This window comes from Tasmannia lanceolata, unplaced genomic scaffold (genome assembly GCF_043159265.1).
Source record: "Tasmannia lanceolata isolate RefF3 unplaced genomic scaffold, GAP_Taslan_0.1 ptg000006l, whole genome shotgun sequence".
Taxonomy (NCBI): domain Eukaryota; kingdom Viridiplantae; phylum Streptophyta; class Magnoliopsida; order Canellales; family Winteraceae; genus Tasmannia; species Tasmannia lanceolata.
Genome location: NW_027518683.1, coordinates 10,546,032 through 10,562,231, shown reverse-complemented (window position 1 = coordinate 10,562,231; position 16,200 = coordinate 10,546,032). Strand labels below are relative to the sequence as shown.

Genomic DNA, 16,200 nt, shown 5'->3' with positions numbered 1-16,200 from the left:
CCCAATTGAACTAGATGCTCAACCCCATTATCAAAACAAAATTGGTGAACAATGGACAAGATAATATCAAGATTAACTTATTCAAACGGGATAGCCCAATCCCAAGAACAGCTTATCCATGGATTTCTATCCCCGTAGTGAACAGTCCCATTTTACCAAGGATAGTTTTGGCAAACACCCAAAAAACTGGCACAACCATCCCATAAGGCCTCGTTCATGGTTGATCAATAATCTAGATGGAAATCTCTGAAAATCCAAACTTGGAACAAGTGTTGAATTGCAAGATTTGCAGATCTGTTCTGTGTAATTCTGACCAAGAACCATTTATCAATTCTATTATTCTCATCAAATCGAGTTATGTTCTTGATGACTCAGATGATGAATTTTGGTTGGAACCAGGTCGCAATCATACTTGCATTCCTAATTCCAAGCAATGTAATAAATGGAACTACATTTCAATACAAATGAATAAACAAGTAATAATGGTCAAGGGCATCCATCCAAAACCTCCAACTTTGAGGGTAATTTTCTTTTCATTCCATGATCAACTCAACATCACCACTTCATCTTTGAAGGGTTGAGTAGCTCAGTAGTTTTGCACAATCTGCGACAATGAAGAGTACGTCCCCAGTACTGCACTAATGGTTCCAAATATAGTTATTATGATGCTTAGAGTAACCTGAATATGAGAATACAAAGCACTCGATCAGTCGCAGCAGAAATTTGTGTGATTCCCCATAAATTATTCATCATTGCCGAAACAAGACAGGAAAATCTTGCAAGAAATTTAACCAACAAAATGTTTTTCGTTCTAAAAAGGCTCCCAAGGCTTTCTCAAAGGGAATTCTGCTATAAAAATTGCTACCAATCAAAGAAATTTTGCCTATTTGTGTATGAACATGCAAGTGCGCAAATAAATTTCAGGCTATACCTGCAAAGGTGTTGCTTTCTTCCCCACTATCTTTAAGAAACAGAGAGCTGGTGTTATAACCGCCTACCAAGAACCACATCACTGAGAAGTCATTGCAAAAACAATTTAAAAAAAAAGGAGGAACAATTAAAGAAGTTAGAGAATTAGAGAAAAGTAAAAAATGAAATCCCTCTTGTTTTACATATGCATGTTTTAATGAATATGGTACTTCCTACGAGCATACTCTTTGCATGCCCACTAAAATCAGTACTAATTTGAAAATAAAGCTTATTTTAATTAAATCTTATTTGCAAATGGGAACTTAAAGTCTCTTTGGAAGCCATTAACTGTATCGTTTCTAAGACTATTATAACCATTATGGGCAAATAAACATATTTTACTTTGAAACGATTTGCAATTAAGAGTAAATGCAAATAAGTTTTGGAGGCATCCCAAGAGACCCTTTACATTGCAAAACCACAAGTCCCTTGCAGTGCCCAACATGGGGACCATCTTTGCCTGCTTTAACCAGCATGTCAGGCATCCATTAGAGAAACAGAATAACATAAATGCTTGACCAAAAGTTACAGAGTTTACGTAGTATTGAGTGGTAATTGCAACCCCAACTCTGTAACAGTATGGAAGCTGCAATAACAGCTTTAAAGAACAACCATTTGACTTGATAAACAATACTTCTTTCAAATGTTAAAGCAACTTCCATGGAGGGGGCTTAGGAAAATAGGGTTTCAAATGGGAAAGTAATGGGATCAGAGTTTTGAATGGTGTATAGGTAATGGGATTAGGGTTTTAGAATATAGTGGGCTTAGGAGATTACGGTTCGAAAGGTTTAGGTGGTGGATGTGATTATGGATTTGAATGGTGGATGTTTGGGGTATCAGGGTTTTTGATGGCTTGCGTTAGGATCTCAACAACTCTGATAGAGGAGAAGGAAAGAACCTTGGTGCAGGACTCCGATAGTGGGGAAGGCAAAGAAGAAGAGAAAATGCAAGAGAGAAAAGAAGAGATGATCTCTTTGTTAAATCCTTGATAGTCTCTCTTGAGGCATTGAAGGGATCTTAAGTTCATGATTTCCTTGGTTCTGATACCATGTCAAACCATGCAAAAACCAAAGAGAATACGGAAGAGAAAAGGAAAAAAGGGCAAACCCTAGCACACGAAATTGAGAAATGAAGAATTCAAGTTCTGCCCCACGACGTTTATATAAAATCATCATAAACCAAATTAAATAAGACCCTTTTGCATAGTACATGAGCCAAGGGCATAAAAGAATATTCCTAACTACTTATGTATGCACTATGTAAATACAAGTGAATACAAAGGCCATACCATAGGTAATATCATATGTAAGTCACCTATTTTCGACACTAGCAACATGTGTGACACCTTTTGAACAAAGAATTGCATGCGGCGTTCTTAGAATACAAATTGAGAAACACTTATTTCATTCGAACCCAGAGAGATAAATGGACCTTAAACAACAGGTCTCCACTATATCTTCCCTGAACCTTCTTTAGGTACTTGGGGTAGTAACCTGTCATATATACAGTTCAGTCCGAGAAAATATTACTGAATTTGTAGGGCTACTAAACAGGTTTCCAGTCTATCTTCCCTGAATCGTCTTCCCCACCTTTCTTTATTGGCCTCCTCCAATTCTATTTTGGAATTTAGGAGAAAGCATACAACTTCTAGGAAAAACTAAAGATTAACAGAATAAAGACATATTTTAGGGCTAGTAAATGGGTATCCAGTCTATCTTCCCTGAAAATTCTATTTTGGAATATAGGAGAAACCATACAACCATACAACCTCTAGGAAAAAAATAAAGATTGACAGAATGATGACCCATTCTTTCATACCTACCAAGTTTTCAGCACTCTCTTATGCATATTATTGGGGGTAACGACTACGAAACTATCCTGAGCTTCTGCATATCTCCGTCATTAAAAGAATGTTTCAAGAAAAAAATTACAAGCTATATTGTGATCCACCTCACTATGGCGACAGCCTCGTGCACTGGGCCGCCCTTTTTTAACAATTTCTCAGGCTTCATGGCGTTTGTAGATCAAAGGAATATGTACCAATTGAACAGTAAGATATTTATCTGTTCATAATTTTTGCAGGTTTTGATAATTTTATAAATGGGAAGATGATAAGATCAGTTCTCTGAAATCTAAGCAGTCCAAACAACCCCATCACAGCCTAACAATCCCTGGGAGGTTCCAACTCATGGAATCATTTAATCCATAGAGTGCACAAATCTACAAATTGGATACTACTCATTAGATGCAACAACTATGGATGTATTGAAAACAATATATTGAAAACTATGGTGCATGTATCAAGCAAGAGTTTACGGTTTACCACAAGTATACTGAGGAGAGAACCAATTAAAGCCATCACAAGACCTGCATGAGCAAGATCATAAAACATACAACACTCAGTTTACTACCATATAAAATTGATACAACCATGTGATGAAAGCACAAATAAACCAAACCAACAGCTCTAGAAAAATTGATGATAGTGCTTCCAAACACCTACTTGAGCTGCCAATTAATAAGCCATTATCTGTTTGAATTTCGTAATTAATTGCTTTCAAAAACTCACAAGCATTATGACAAAACTGTAATAGTATTTGACTTTTTACTCACACTTAGGGGCAAGGACGAGCAAAGCCCCAAGGGTCCTGGGAACAACGCACCATGCTACACTGGATCAACACTCAAACATGTTAACCAGGAATAGTGTTACCTGAATCGCATTAACAAACATCTTGGGCATAGGCTCCCAAGGATGCCACGACTCTTAGGAATACTCGCCCAGCCTATCCACCTGTGCAAGGCAAGGCGAGGCAAAATGACTTTAATAGAGTCCCTTCTACATTAACAGAGGTCCTGTAGCAATTCGCTGAAACTTCACTCTTGCTCTTAAAATTACAACCACGAGACCACCTGTTAGATAAAACGAGTGCAGAGCGTGGACTTTTAGGTCTTGAACCACAAGATACTATCATCAAGTATTTCACATGTGGTGAATCGGATAACATGGCATTACATTGTCTGCGTCAGGCATTCAATCGTCACCAATTGGCAGAACATGTAAATGATGAGGATAGAAATGAGAGTGAAGGAAGAAATGATCCCCATGATTGTGGTGTGGAGCATGAGGGGACGAATGAGAAATCACGTGAGGGTGAGCACGATGAAACAGTAATCGATGGGGATCTTGTGAGGACTGGGAGATTTGGTTCGTGGCTAGATGTCGTTCTGATGCGATGTCTTCGCGAGGCCGTATTCCAGCATTTTACTCGATGGAGTTGAGTTCTTTCCACCCAAGGAGAATTGATGTGATCCGGCCTTTATCTACATGTCATCCTTAGAGATTTTCCATTTGTTTAGTTTCTAGGACATTATATCTCATTGTGTTGATATTTTAGAGCCTAGATGTGGGCTTTGTCACATAAACTAGGGCTCACAATACCTCCATACATCCCATCACCTACACTGTCAATATTACCCTTAAGTTGTGAGTGCTTGTTTTATTATTAGGTATGTACATTTAAGTCATTAATCTAATGACTTTAGTTAGTTACTTCTATCAAATTGTTTGTTGGAGTGGCCCATCACTAAAACTGCCTAAGCTCTATTTAATGAGGCCAAGAGGGGAGAAAAGACCTAATTTTGAAGTGATTTTCGTGTAGCCCCCAAGGAGTAGTCATAAATGGAGTATCTCCAACCCCTTGGAGCAAAAAGGAGAAAAATCCCTCCTCCTTTGCCAAGGTATCCTTCCGTGCTTTCCTCTTTTCTTCTTCTTCTCTCCTCTTACTTCTCTCCATCTCTCCTCTTTCTTTCCTTCTTTTTTTTTTTTTTTATTTCTTCCTTTCTTTCCCCCCTCCCCTCATGGTTTCTCTTCCAAAAACCAGTCTTTGAATGTTGTTGCAGCCTTGGCTGTCACAATCCTTTCTTTCGTCTTTTTCCCCTACTCTCTACCCCCTTTGTTCTCCTTTTCTCCATATTCTATTCTAACAGCCCCTAGGAATGTTTCCATGGCTATTAGAAATAAGTTGATAAGAGTCCCTTCCTCTCACATTTTTTCATGTTCCTTCCTTCTTAATTCACTTTTACACCTCGTTGTCTGGGGGCTTACGTGATCACCCATACATCATATCTTCTCTCTTGGGCCTTATCTACAGGTAATGGCTGTTGTTTCTTTGATTGTTCGGGTCTTCCGGATTATCCGCCATCATTCTTGGCTTCCTCTAATATTAAAAAAAAAAATTTGGCCTCCTCCACGAAAGATTTGAGGACGACATAATTACCTTATGGTAATATCTGATCTTGTTATATTTTCAGCCCATTAGACCGGATTTCTATGACTCCCCGGTACCCCTTTAGAGGTTGTTTGGGCCCTAGATTTTCATTTCGTGTCATATTATTGACTGAGATTATCAGAGACCTTATATTGTTGCTGGCGTGTGAGTATTCTCTTTCGATTGGCGTAATATGCTATTTGCAATGCATGTTTGGGTAGAATTTTAATTCCATCGAGGAGCTATTTCAATGCTAGCCTAAAATAGACGTTCTATCATGATTGGTTTGTTATCAAACGCTTAATTTGTATAGGGACTGATTGCAACACTTTTAAACTTAAAGATTATTGAGCTCCAAAAGGTTCTCCACCCATTGAGCTTTACGGGTGGGGCAATCTCTGCCCCTTCTAATTTTGTTTCTCTCATAAATTGATTTTCATTGTTGTCTCCAAAGAAGAAGAAAAATAATGGAGGCTGATATTGCCACCCCATTTTCAGTCTGACCCTCTTCAAGTTCGAAATCTCGCCTGGTGGTTTCTGAATTTTTGCTTGGCATTAGCTTCCCGTCAAGAGGGTGCAAAATAAACCTTCTTGTTATCCCAGTATCATTGTTCAGATATTTGAAAAGAGATTAAAGACCAGATTCAATGAATATGATGTGCAATTTAGTCACAATTTCCAACTCCTCAAAGAACCAAGTAATAGAGAAATGTTACTGTTTCACATGTTCTACCCATAAACTGGGAAGGAAATTATCTATATACTGCTAAAATATACATACCAAAAAAGGGCAGAAGAAACGCCACGCATACAGTCGAGAAGACAAGCCCTGTTCTTAGAAGAATGGTGCACCAGATTTCATGTGAGGCTCTCATAGGCAACAACTCCTCCAAACTCTTGGCCAATGGATTCATCAATAAAGCATATCTGTTTGATGTTAAGAAAACCAATTTCATCTGTTACACAATTAAGGTGCTGCAAAACTTTAACACCAACCTAAACTCAATTTTAAAAAACAGATCAGGTGTTTTCACAGCTAGAAGGATATTTGGTGAAAGGATTGATCACCTGAAAACAAGGCCAGAATAGCAAGTTAAGAACTTAAAGAAACCCTAAAGTAAAAGCAAAAAGGAAACGACAGTTGTATAAGAACGAGAACAAGAAAAACAAAACTCTCAGATAGTTACCGTTGTCCACAATGCAACTTCTGAAGAAAAGGAACGCTTTGGTAAATTCAAAGTTATTTGAGACAGGGTGCGCTGACCAAACATTAGAAACCCCATTGTAGCAACAGACCCGTATATTGCAGTACACAAAGCAAAGCTGTATAGAAAGATCAAAATAAAGCTATTTTGAGTGGAAAATATGAAGCAGAAACCAGGAACTGGTCCAAATTACTTGATTCCTACAGCCAAAACAAGATTGTCATACCAAACTATCAATGCCTTGTTAAACTTAGTCCGGTCAGACATAGATTGGTAAATATTAGGAAAAACTGAATGCCCAGAGTAGCAAAACCCATAGACTCCAACAGCAAATGGGAGACGACTCCAGGTCACAACTGAACCAGTCTGATGGAACCCTATTCCATCCACGGTACCAACAAGAAGCACTGAAACAAATATCAGAAGAGTTGCAAACACACCACCAGCTGCAAAATAAAAAAGGTGAGATAAAATTGAGATGATAAGCTATCATAAAAAAATCCAATCTTTTAGGGACCATTTGGATACGCGGAGTTTAGAATCTTGGATTTCCTCAAAATCCTGGATGGCAGACAAACAAGGGAAGAAGGAGACTGTCCCGTCGTTTTCTGATTTCTCACCCCTCTTTTCGTCAAGCAAGAGAGTAGGAGATCGTCCTAAATTCAGGTTTCAGAAATCTCAAGATGGGGGAGAGATTTCTAAAACATGGATTTCTTACTTAAAATCCAGGATAATGGATTGTAAAATCCAGAATTCTACACTGCTTTCAAACTAAAACCTGGATTCTAAAATCCATGTACACAAACAGCCCCTTAGAGTCAGAAAACAACAGAGACACATGAAAGATGATAAGACTATCAGACCTGAAAGATACGATATAACACGGAGATCTCTCAACCAAACAGTTGGTAGAACAATAACAGCAGTTAACATCCCAAAGAAATGCACAGAGTCAACATGCACACCGGCCCAATCAAAGGAAGTTCCAGGAAACATCCTCGTAAGATTATCACCTTCTAAAATAATAAATTCAACACAATATGACTGCACTCATGAAAAAGAAAAAAGAAATTTCATAAGTTTGCAACAGGGTTCATAAAAGCAAGTGAGCCAAGAAAAGCAAAATTTGGATAATTTACTCCATTAAATCAAAATCTGCGGTCCACTTACGTATAACTCCAAGTACAAAATTATCTGCAACAAGAATACATTGCAGCAGCATCAGAAGATCTTGTAGACCGAAACTGAAAAGAAAACCTATAAATTTACAGAATCCTATTTTTTGGGAAATGATATCTGAACAAGCGCTCCACTTGTTTGTTGTGTAGTATTTAAAGGGATTTCAGAGGATATTACGGTTCTCAAAAAGCTCTTTAAACCCTTTAAATACTACACGACAAACAAGTGGAGCGCTTGTTTATCGAAACACCTTGGCTCAGATATCATTTCCCACTTATTTTCATAATTAAGTTATAAATAAATAGCAATAAAAAAAAAGCTATATTTCAGAATTTGTAGATGAATTGGGGCGTTCCACTCAAGTGTAGTTGTCATTGTCTAGAAATCACAGCAGAAAATGGTAAAATGACTTATCCTATCCATTTGTATGGTATGTAATCAAATAAGAAAAGGTGAAATCCAGCTAGTAGGTGAAAAACCATATGAGCACGATAAACTAGGTGCCCTCATATGTATCAGATCCCACATAATTAGGATGCTAATTAGAAAATTCAGGGTGCACTGGAAATTATTCAACACATCCATAACTAAGGCAATAAAATAAATGGAAACTTTATATGACCAATTTTGACCTAAACCCCCATTTTATAGGAGTTCGAAATCATCAATTTTGACCTAAACCCGGTTTTACATCATGCTTTTTTAATGACTGATATTTTAAAGAAAAAGGTTACATAGGGGGGAAGAGATTGCCCCTCATACATAAGTTCTCTACATACACCAGATTTAGCCAACGAAACAGCTATAGGTCGTTCAATACTGCGGGGAAAGCTACATTCATAAAAAGCTCTCATCCCAGTTAACAGAAAATGAGTATAGAATGATCACATTTGTATCTCTGGACACACATGCCCGCCAGATGGTACCCGATTACCAATGGAATACCTGTCCAAGTTGAGCTTAATAATGATAGACGTAGACTTCTCCAAACAGAAGTAATCTTCTTTTCAGAATATGACCTCAGATAATCTCACTTATGGATAAAATCCTGAATGAGAATCCAAAAAACTCCTTCGATGGTGCCCAACGACTGATTGATGCCTTAATGTTCCAGCAAATTCTCTGAACAGTTGCAGTCTTGCAAGTTGCAACTCCTCCATCCGATTCCATATAGATCTGGGCATCTTAAAGGCTTAAACAAAGAAACAAATGTCGTGAGGTTCAATAGAGCCGCCTTTAGAGTAATATATCCCACAAAAAATATATATATGACTTCTTCCATCCCACTAATTTCTACTTCATCCTCTCAGGAATACCAAAGCCCAGTGAGAAGGCCAAATAAGAAATAGGCAACTCACCTTGCCAAATCCAAACTTAATCGCCAACATCTCAAGCTGATTGTCCTCCACATTACATCCCATCGTCACACTTTTTCTGATTTGATCCCTTTTTGAACCGCGGAAAGTAAGAACATCATCAGCGAAATATAATTGAGTAATAGGGTCCACTATTCATCCTCACTCCTTCAAAGAATCCATTTTGTTTCTCCTTAGATGGCATTTTGTTTAAACCTTCACCAACTATTGTGAATAATAAAGGAGATAAAGGGTCTCCTAGCCTAAGACCCATGAGCTCATAAAGAAGCTCATCGAACACCCATTAAGAATGACAGAGAACGCCGCACCCGAGATACAAGCTTTCATCATTACTTCTCTTGCTCCATCCTTCGAAATAAGGGTGACAAATGTGGCTTTAACGATTTTGTTGATCCTTCCCTTTCACCATCTCCAACAACGTCAGGTAACAAACCATAGAGAATCGATCTGGTTCCGGCCATATGTCCCCAGAGATCGACCGCCTCCCTAACCTCCACTTCCTCAAACTCCTCAAGACTATCGACTTTGGCACTAAAAATCTATTAGAAGTCAAGCCCATCAAGTCTTGGTTTCCAGTATCTGCTACTCAAGTAAAGGTTTTTGTACTAGGATAAATGAGTTAATCAATGACCTCCTTGTCCTCCACCATCCTTCCAAGGTTTTAAATTTCAATTTCGGTATGCATTTCAGTCGTGACAGAAATGAAAACATGTCGATTTTGGATGAAAATTTCGGTAGATTTCCTATAAAATCATGAAAATATACAGAAACACATACAAATAATGGATATTTGAGATGAAACTTCAGGAAGTGCTAGAATAATACACATAAAAAACCATCACATAGGCAAAAAAAATTATGGTTTGACAGCATCGAACACCTAATGCCATATGTTGTCGCACATGCCTAATAATTCAATACATATCACATTTTATATGTAATTTACATAAATATTTATGCATAATACATGCACCACATTAGACATGCACCACATTACATATAATTATGTAACACATACTGGTTATAATATACCACCAGTACACTAAATGGCAACAAAAGATTTTTCTTTGTATGAATAACAAGGCATGGCTAAATTTGCACATGCTTTGATTTTACTTTAGTTTTTTAGTTTTTCTATCAGTTATTTTTTTTCTTTAATTTCTTAGTAAAAAACAAAAATTAGTTATAATATTATAAAATATAATATATAAACGCTACAATAGTATGAATTATGTTATTTATATAATTTTCTTGCCTATTCAAGTTTTTTATGATTTTAAGTATTAATTATTGTTTTATAATATTTTTAATAGAAGGAATTGATTATTTACTTACTTTTGAATAAAATAAATAATTTTCTAGCATCTCATAAGTTTCATCTTAAATTCCCATCATTTGCATATGTTTGTATACATTTTCGTGATTTTATAAGGCTTTTACTCAAAATTCCAACTAAACCTGTCAAACCAACATGTTTTCATGTTTTGACCGAAATAATGCAATATACACTTAATGGTTTTGGTTTCAGTATGCACTCGGTGGGGATGAAAGTAGAAACACTTCGGTCATTTCGTATCTTTTTCTGTGGAAATTTAAAATCGTGTCCATAGACAAGCACAATAATATTAATTTCCCCTCTCGTGCTCACCATCTTGTGAAGAAAAGTTGTGTTTTTGTCCCCATTTTTAGCCATAATGCTTTACATTTATGCCACTAACCAATTCTTCAAAACTTAACATCTTCGCATATTCTGGTCGAGCCTTTTCCCTCCCCAGAATTTTTTCTTCCCTAATTTGTTGATTCTAATCAAGCTCCTCTATCTCTCAGCACCATGTACTTCATTGAGAATCCATCTAGCTCATCTTTCCTCCATTCCATTATTTTTTGTTTAAGCAACTACATTTTCGCTCCAAATCTAAAGCTTTCTCATCCCCTCCCTCCTCTTCTCCCCTTATTGCTTCATTTTCTTTTTTCCATAGTTCATTGAGGACACTAGATTCTTGATCACTCTCTTTTTTGTCATTGCTTTTGTTAGAAGGATATTTTGGTCTTTATACATGCAACCATATTTCACACGCGCGCGCGTGTGTGTGTGTGTGTGTGTGTGTGTGTGCGCGCGTGAGGAAATGGTTTGTGAGCAGCTGCTCAGATAAGCTTATCTGAGTAGAGCTCAGAAACCATAGGGGGGCCACATTTTTTGGGGGATCCAAAGCATTCTTTTGGAAGGCCCTTCCATGGATAGGGTGTGTACCAAAAATCAGCCCTATAGGATCATCCTAACCCAATCAAAGGTAGAAGGGGAAATGAGCAAACACTGTGTGTCCATGTTTCTGCCCATTTTTCCCCTCCACAAATGGCAAGGTTAGGATGATCCTATAAGGCTGATTTTTGGTACACACCCTATCCATGGAAGGGCCTTCCAAAAAATTGCTTTGGATCCCCCAAAAAATGTGGCCCCTACGGTTTGTGAGCTCTGCTCAGATAAGCTTAACTGAGCTGCTGCTCACAAACCATTTCCTCCCTCTCTCTCTCTCTCTCTCTCTCTCTCTGATAAGCTTAACTGAGCTATAGCTCAGATAAGCTTATCTGAGCTATAGCTCAAAAACACATGTGGCCCCACATTTTTTGGGGGATCCAAAGCATTCATTTGGAAGGGATAGGGTGTGTACCAAAAATCAGCCCTATATAATCATCCAAACCCAATCAAAGGTGGAGGGGGAAATGGACAGACGATGTGTGTCCATGTTTCTGCCCATTTTTTCCTCTACAAATGGCAGGGTTAGGATGATCCTATAGGGCTGATTTTTGGTACACACCCTATCCATGGAAGGGCCTTCCAAATGAATGCTTTGGATCCCCCAAAAATGTGGGGCCACATGTGTTTTTGAGCTATAGCTCAGATAAGCTTATCTGAGTTATAGCTCAGGAACATTTTCCTCATATATATATATAGGTAAATGGTTTCTGAGCTCAAGCTCAGATAGAATTTCAGAGGTAGAGTTTTTAAATAGGGTGGGTGCCAATGTTGTTTGGGTTATGTTAGATATTGGTTTTGTAGGACCTAACATAGATAGAGTGTCCCTAAGAAATCATCTTCATAGGATCATGTTAAGCGTTGATTTGTGGAGGTTTAAAATGGACGGCTACAAAATGGTCCATTTTGTGCCTCTACAGATCGAACGGTTAGGATGATCCTATGGAGATGGTTTCTTAGGAACAACCTATCTATGTCATGTTCTATGGAATGTATGCGTTGGATGAGTCAAACAACATGGGAGATGCCCTATATAAAAACTCTACCTCAGAAATTCTATCTGAGCTTGAGCTCAGATACCGCACCCCCTATATATATGTGTGTGCGTGTGGAAAGGATAAATGCATCCAAACATAACACGGCCAAAATTCATTATGTGGAAGTTATATTGAAGAAAATTATTATTTTCCAGAGAGAGGTATTTTAGCAGGCAAACATACAACTCCTGTTAACCTGATGAAGTGAGCAATCATGCTATCATGAAAAGCAAAGATATTTTGAAAAACTCACAGAGATGAAAAGGCGTCCAGGTCTCCCATATGCAGCTTCTCCAATATCTGGGTAAGTTAAAATGCCTTCTTTGCTCTCAAAACAATGTTTCATGAGAACACCTGTATAACAGCAGACAACTGCAAAAAGAACTAACAGTGCCAAACTTGCCCAGCCAGCCTCTTTGATTGTATACGGTATAGAGAGAAGCCCCACACCAGCCAATACATTCACACCTGTTTATGAAAAATGAGTTCATTTTTTGCAGTCAACCTTCAAACCATGAATTGCCAGTAATAAAGACAAGGATGGGTGTCTACATTGAATGTAGAATACGAATTACTCTCTCCAGGTTAGACATAAGTAACCCAATGGGAGAAATCGAAAGGGTTCATGTGGACACCACAAAAACTAACAGAGTAAATGATCACAGGAACTGTTATTCGTTGGAATGTATGTAGTCTACCATTGAATATAGTCTGCGAGAAGCTACAACCCTGAGCAATGTATCCTTCTCCGGTATGTTGTGAATGCGAGGAACTCAAGTTTCTATCAGATTCTTGTCTCTCAGATATGCTTTTATCATGCAGCAGAGGCAATTTCGGGTCCAGATCAGGACTCCTTTGAGTAGACAGGTCAAGACTTGAATATCGAACACTGGGTGCACGGAGGAGGATTCCAAAGTTTGGTGACGCGGCGATTGTGTAAGAATCAGTTGATTTCCTGTTGGAGAAATAAGATCTTAGAACTTCCAGTAAGCACTCAAATTAAGGCAAAACCTATTAAACTTGAACAACTAAGATTAAAATATTTGCACGTGAAAGTCCAGGACTTCAACTAAGTATAAAAATAATTAAATAACAAGAAGAAGAAAAATAAGAAGAGTAGAATACCTGTAACTCTGAGGCCATTGGCTTGAGGAAAAATGAGACGAATTCATCTCCCCTTCTTCTCTCTCCTCTTCGTCATTACTACTGAAATCTATCCTTTCTTCTTCAACATCATCATCATCATCATCCTCTGCCGCGGTCTCTATGAAAAACTCAGAATCCTTCTCCGCCATGGCCATCTCTGAAACGAAGCAGAACAAAGAAAATACGGACGAAACCCTAAATCAATATGAAGTTTTCTAGAATAACGCACATGGCCGTGCGATTGATAGTAGTAGAGGTAGTGACGAGACATTCCAAAAACAAGGCAATTACTTTTTTTGGAATTCTCTCGGCTCTTCCCGAGGATTTTTCTGGAACATTTGGGGGAGAAAGTGACAGAGAGAGAAAAAGTACGTGAATAATGGAAAAAGGGCCCAATGGAGACGCTAGGTTTTTTGTGGCTTGGAATGAGTTAGGAGATAATGTAAAAATGCAAAGTATTTAATCGCCAGTGAGAATTTTTTTCGTGCCATCGAATTCCGATTTGGAAATGGGGAAACGGCCGGATATCCTCACGCTATTAATAGAAAGCAGCCGAGCTCACGTTCTGCGTTTTTTTGTGTAGTCATATTCCTCCCTTTCCCGGATAAAATCTATCATTTATCCTCTACAACACTACAACACTCCGGACGGTTGGTTTTTAGCAAGGTAGCCCACTCATGTTTTTCAAAACGAACCGTACGGCCCACACCATAGGATCATCAGAACTATCCATTTGAGAAGCCAGTATCCCAAAAAATCATTTCCTCAGGATGATCCTAGCCCTCCGATCTAGATCTAGAGAGAAACTGATGGAAACCTCTAAAGATTGGAGGGTTATGATCATCCTATGGAAACAATTTTGGGGCACAACCTATTTACATTCCTATGGTATGGACAATTGCTTCATTTTGAAAAATATGGGTTGGTCTACAATTGGGCCTTAATGTTACTGTACGACCCACATCATAGGATGATCCAAATCATACATTTGATGGCCGCAATGTAAATAGGTTGTGCCCCGAAAATCATTTCCATAGGATGATTTTCGGAGGAGGGGGAATATCATTTCCCTTACCACAATACTCTATATTCAAGATCCCCACACCCATTGGCTAGGATTATCAAATCAAACAATTTTCCAACTATTTTTGCCACAATATTGATGTAGGACATTTTTCCTTATTTCCGTTTGTTTCTTAGCTTTATTTGTATTAGGGAACAATTAATTATCACATGGTGAGAATTATTGTTAGGAATTCTAATTCTAGTTAAATTAGGTAAGTTGGGAGTCTTAGCTGGAGAAGAAACTTTGAAAAACTTAATAAATAAGTGGTGTATCTTTTCATTGAACGGCATAACAATTTTAGTTTTTTTTTTTTTTCATCTTCCTTGTGGATTCAATGATTCCTGTTCTGACGCTGGAGATGGTGACTTTCTCCAGTTTTTTTCATCAAATGGAAGATCGCGACATGCATTTCTCCAGCTGCACGCCACTACGTCGAGTGGTATCAGAGTGAGATTTCTCCTCAGATCGTTCAACATCAAACCACATACAACCGGGAGGGCTTGATTTCTGGTGAGGATTTGCCGTACAAATGTCCAACTTCCTATGTTCCAAATTATTTTTCTGATCCCTTTAAACTCAGTTCTTTCACCAGCTTCTCGTCGCATCAACTCTGGACCTGAACAAACAATATTCCTCTCGTGTCCCTCTTAATACCCTTCATAGTATAGTTTCTTCAAAACCTTTATGTGAGAGGACCCTTGCTAACAGGGGCTCCTCTCGCACTTGCACTTGACTAATAGGGTACACAACGGAGTCACTTTACATTGCCCCCTATCACCCATTAGTCAGCTCGCTCGCCACTCGCAGGCGAAGCTCTACCATAGTTTGGCAGACCTCACGTTATCTATTGCACTAGCCAAATATGGTTATTTTCGACTTCCTTCTCAGTACAAGTACGCTTCAGGATCATGCTAACATCATCGTGGATGGCTCCAAACAAAATGTATCTTACGGTTGTATACCGACGACATCATTATTGCTTGACAAATGGCATAGTTGTTGGGGACATAAAATGAATGTGACAAGCATGTGAGATGCTGCAATTAAAAGGGATGATTACCATTGCTCTAGGAGCGGAGATTAGGGTCAATTAAAAGGGATGATTACCATTGCTCGTGGAGCGGAGATTAGGGTTAATAACTACGTACCCAGTGTAGAACTTAAATGAGAGTTTTTTTTAATGAGCAAGTCTCCACTAACCTTATATCTGATATTATAATATCATCATTTTAAACATTAACCCTGACATAATCCCAAGACTATCCTTATATTTAGTGAGTAGTGACCAAGGTTTAAGATTTTGATTTCGGTACCGGTTTCAGACTTCCGGAAAACCAAAATTCTGAAATTTCGGACCGAAATTTTGTAACACTTTTTTTTAATTATTAAATAATGTCATTAGATCGAAATTTCGGACCGAAATTTGATAAATGGAACATTTTTATTTTTGATAATGACGGTGACAAAGGACAACGAAACCCTCTTAAATAAAGTGGCAAATTTATCATTCGGCCAAAACTAGTCTTTACAATCCCAATGCCCAGTTTGGATGCAAGGAAAATTTTTATTGGATTTTTTTTTCCATAAAAAATGTAATCCTCCTGTACCATGTGATTTCATTTTTCATGGAAATTTTGATTTTCATATTTTTATTGAAAACCAATTGTTTAGGCCCGGTTTTGATTTTGAGAACTGAT

At 38.0% G+C, this 16,200-nt stretch overlaps 1 protein-coding gene across 4 annotated transcripts; it reads right to left on the bottom strand.

Annotated features, from left to right (window-relative positions):
• Nucleotides 1-249: 249 nt before the first annotated feature.
• Nucleotides 250-14,006, bottom strand: LOC143879648 (Transmembrane amino acid transporter family protein). 4 transcript variants are annotated; one of them, XM_077382135.1, is made up of 12 exons: nucleotides 13,417-14,003; nucleotides 12,990-13,246; nucleotides 12,545-12,759; nucleotides 7,616-7,639; nucleotides 7,309-7,489; nucleotides 6,672-6,891; nucleotides 6,428-6,563; nucleotides 6,289-6,308; nucleotides 6,022-6,167; nucleotides 3,293-3,336; nucleotides 932-994; nucleotides 250-679 (listed from the first exon to the last, which is right to left on the bottom strand). In XM_077382135.1, exons 1-12 carry the CDS (start codon nucleotides 13,590-13,592, stop codon nucleotides 587-589), a joined length of 1,575 nt encoding a protein of 524 aa, XP_077238250.1. In that variant the 5' UTR covers nucleotides 13,593-14,003; the 3' UTR covers nucleotides 250-586. The 4 variants fall into 4 exon arrangements, 2 of the variants coding, with proteins under 2 accessions (XP_077238250.1, XP_077238251.1); XM_077382136.1 differs by lacking the exon at nucleotides 250-679 and having other exon boundaries at nucleotides 932-1,012; nucleotides 13,417-14,006; XR_013251336.1 differs by lacking the exons at nucleotides 250-679; nucleotides 6,289-6,308 and having other exon boundaries at nucleotides 13,417-14,006.
• Nucleotides 14,007-16,200: the final 2,194 nt, after the last annotated feature.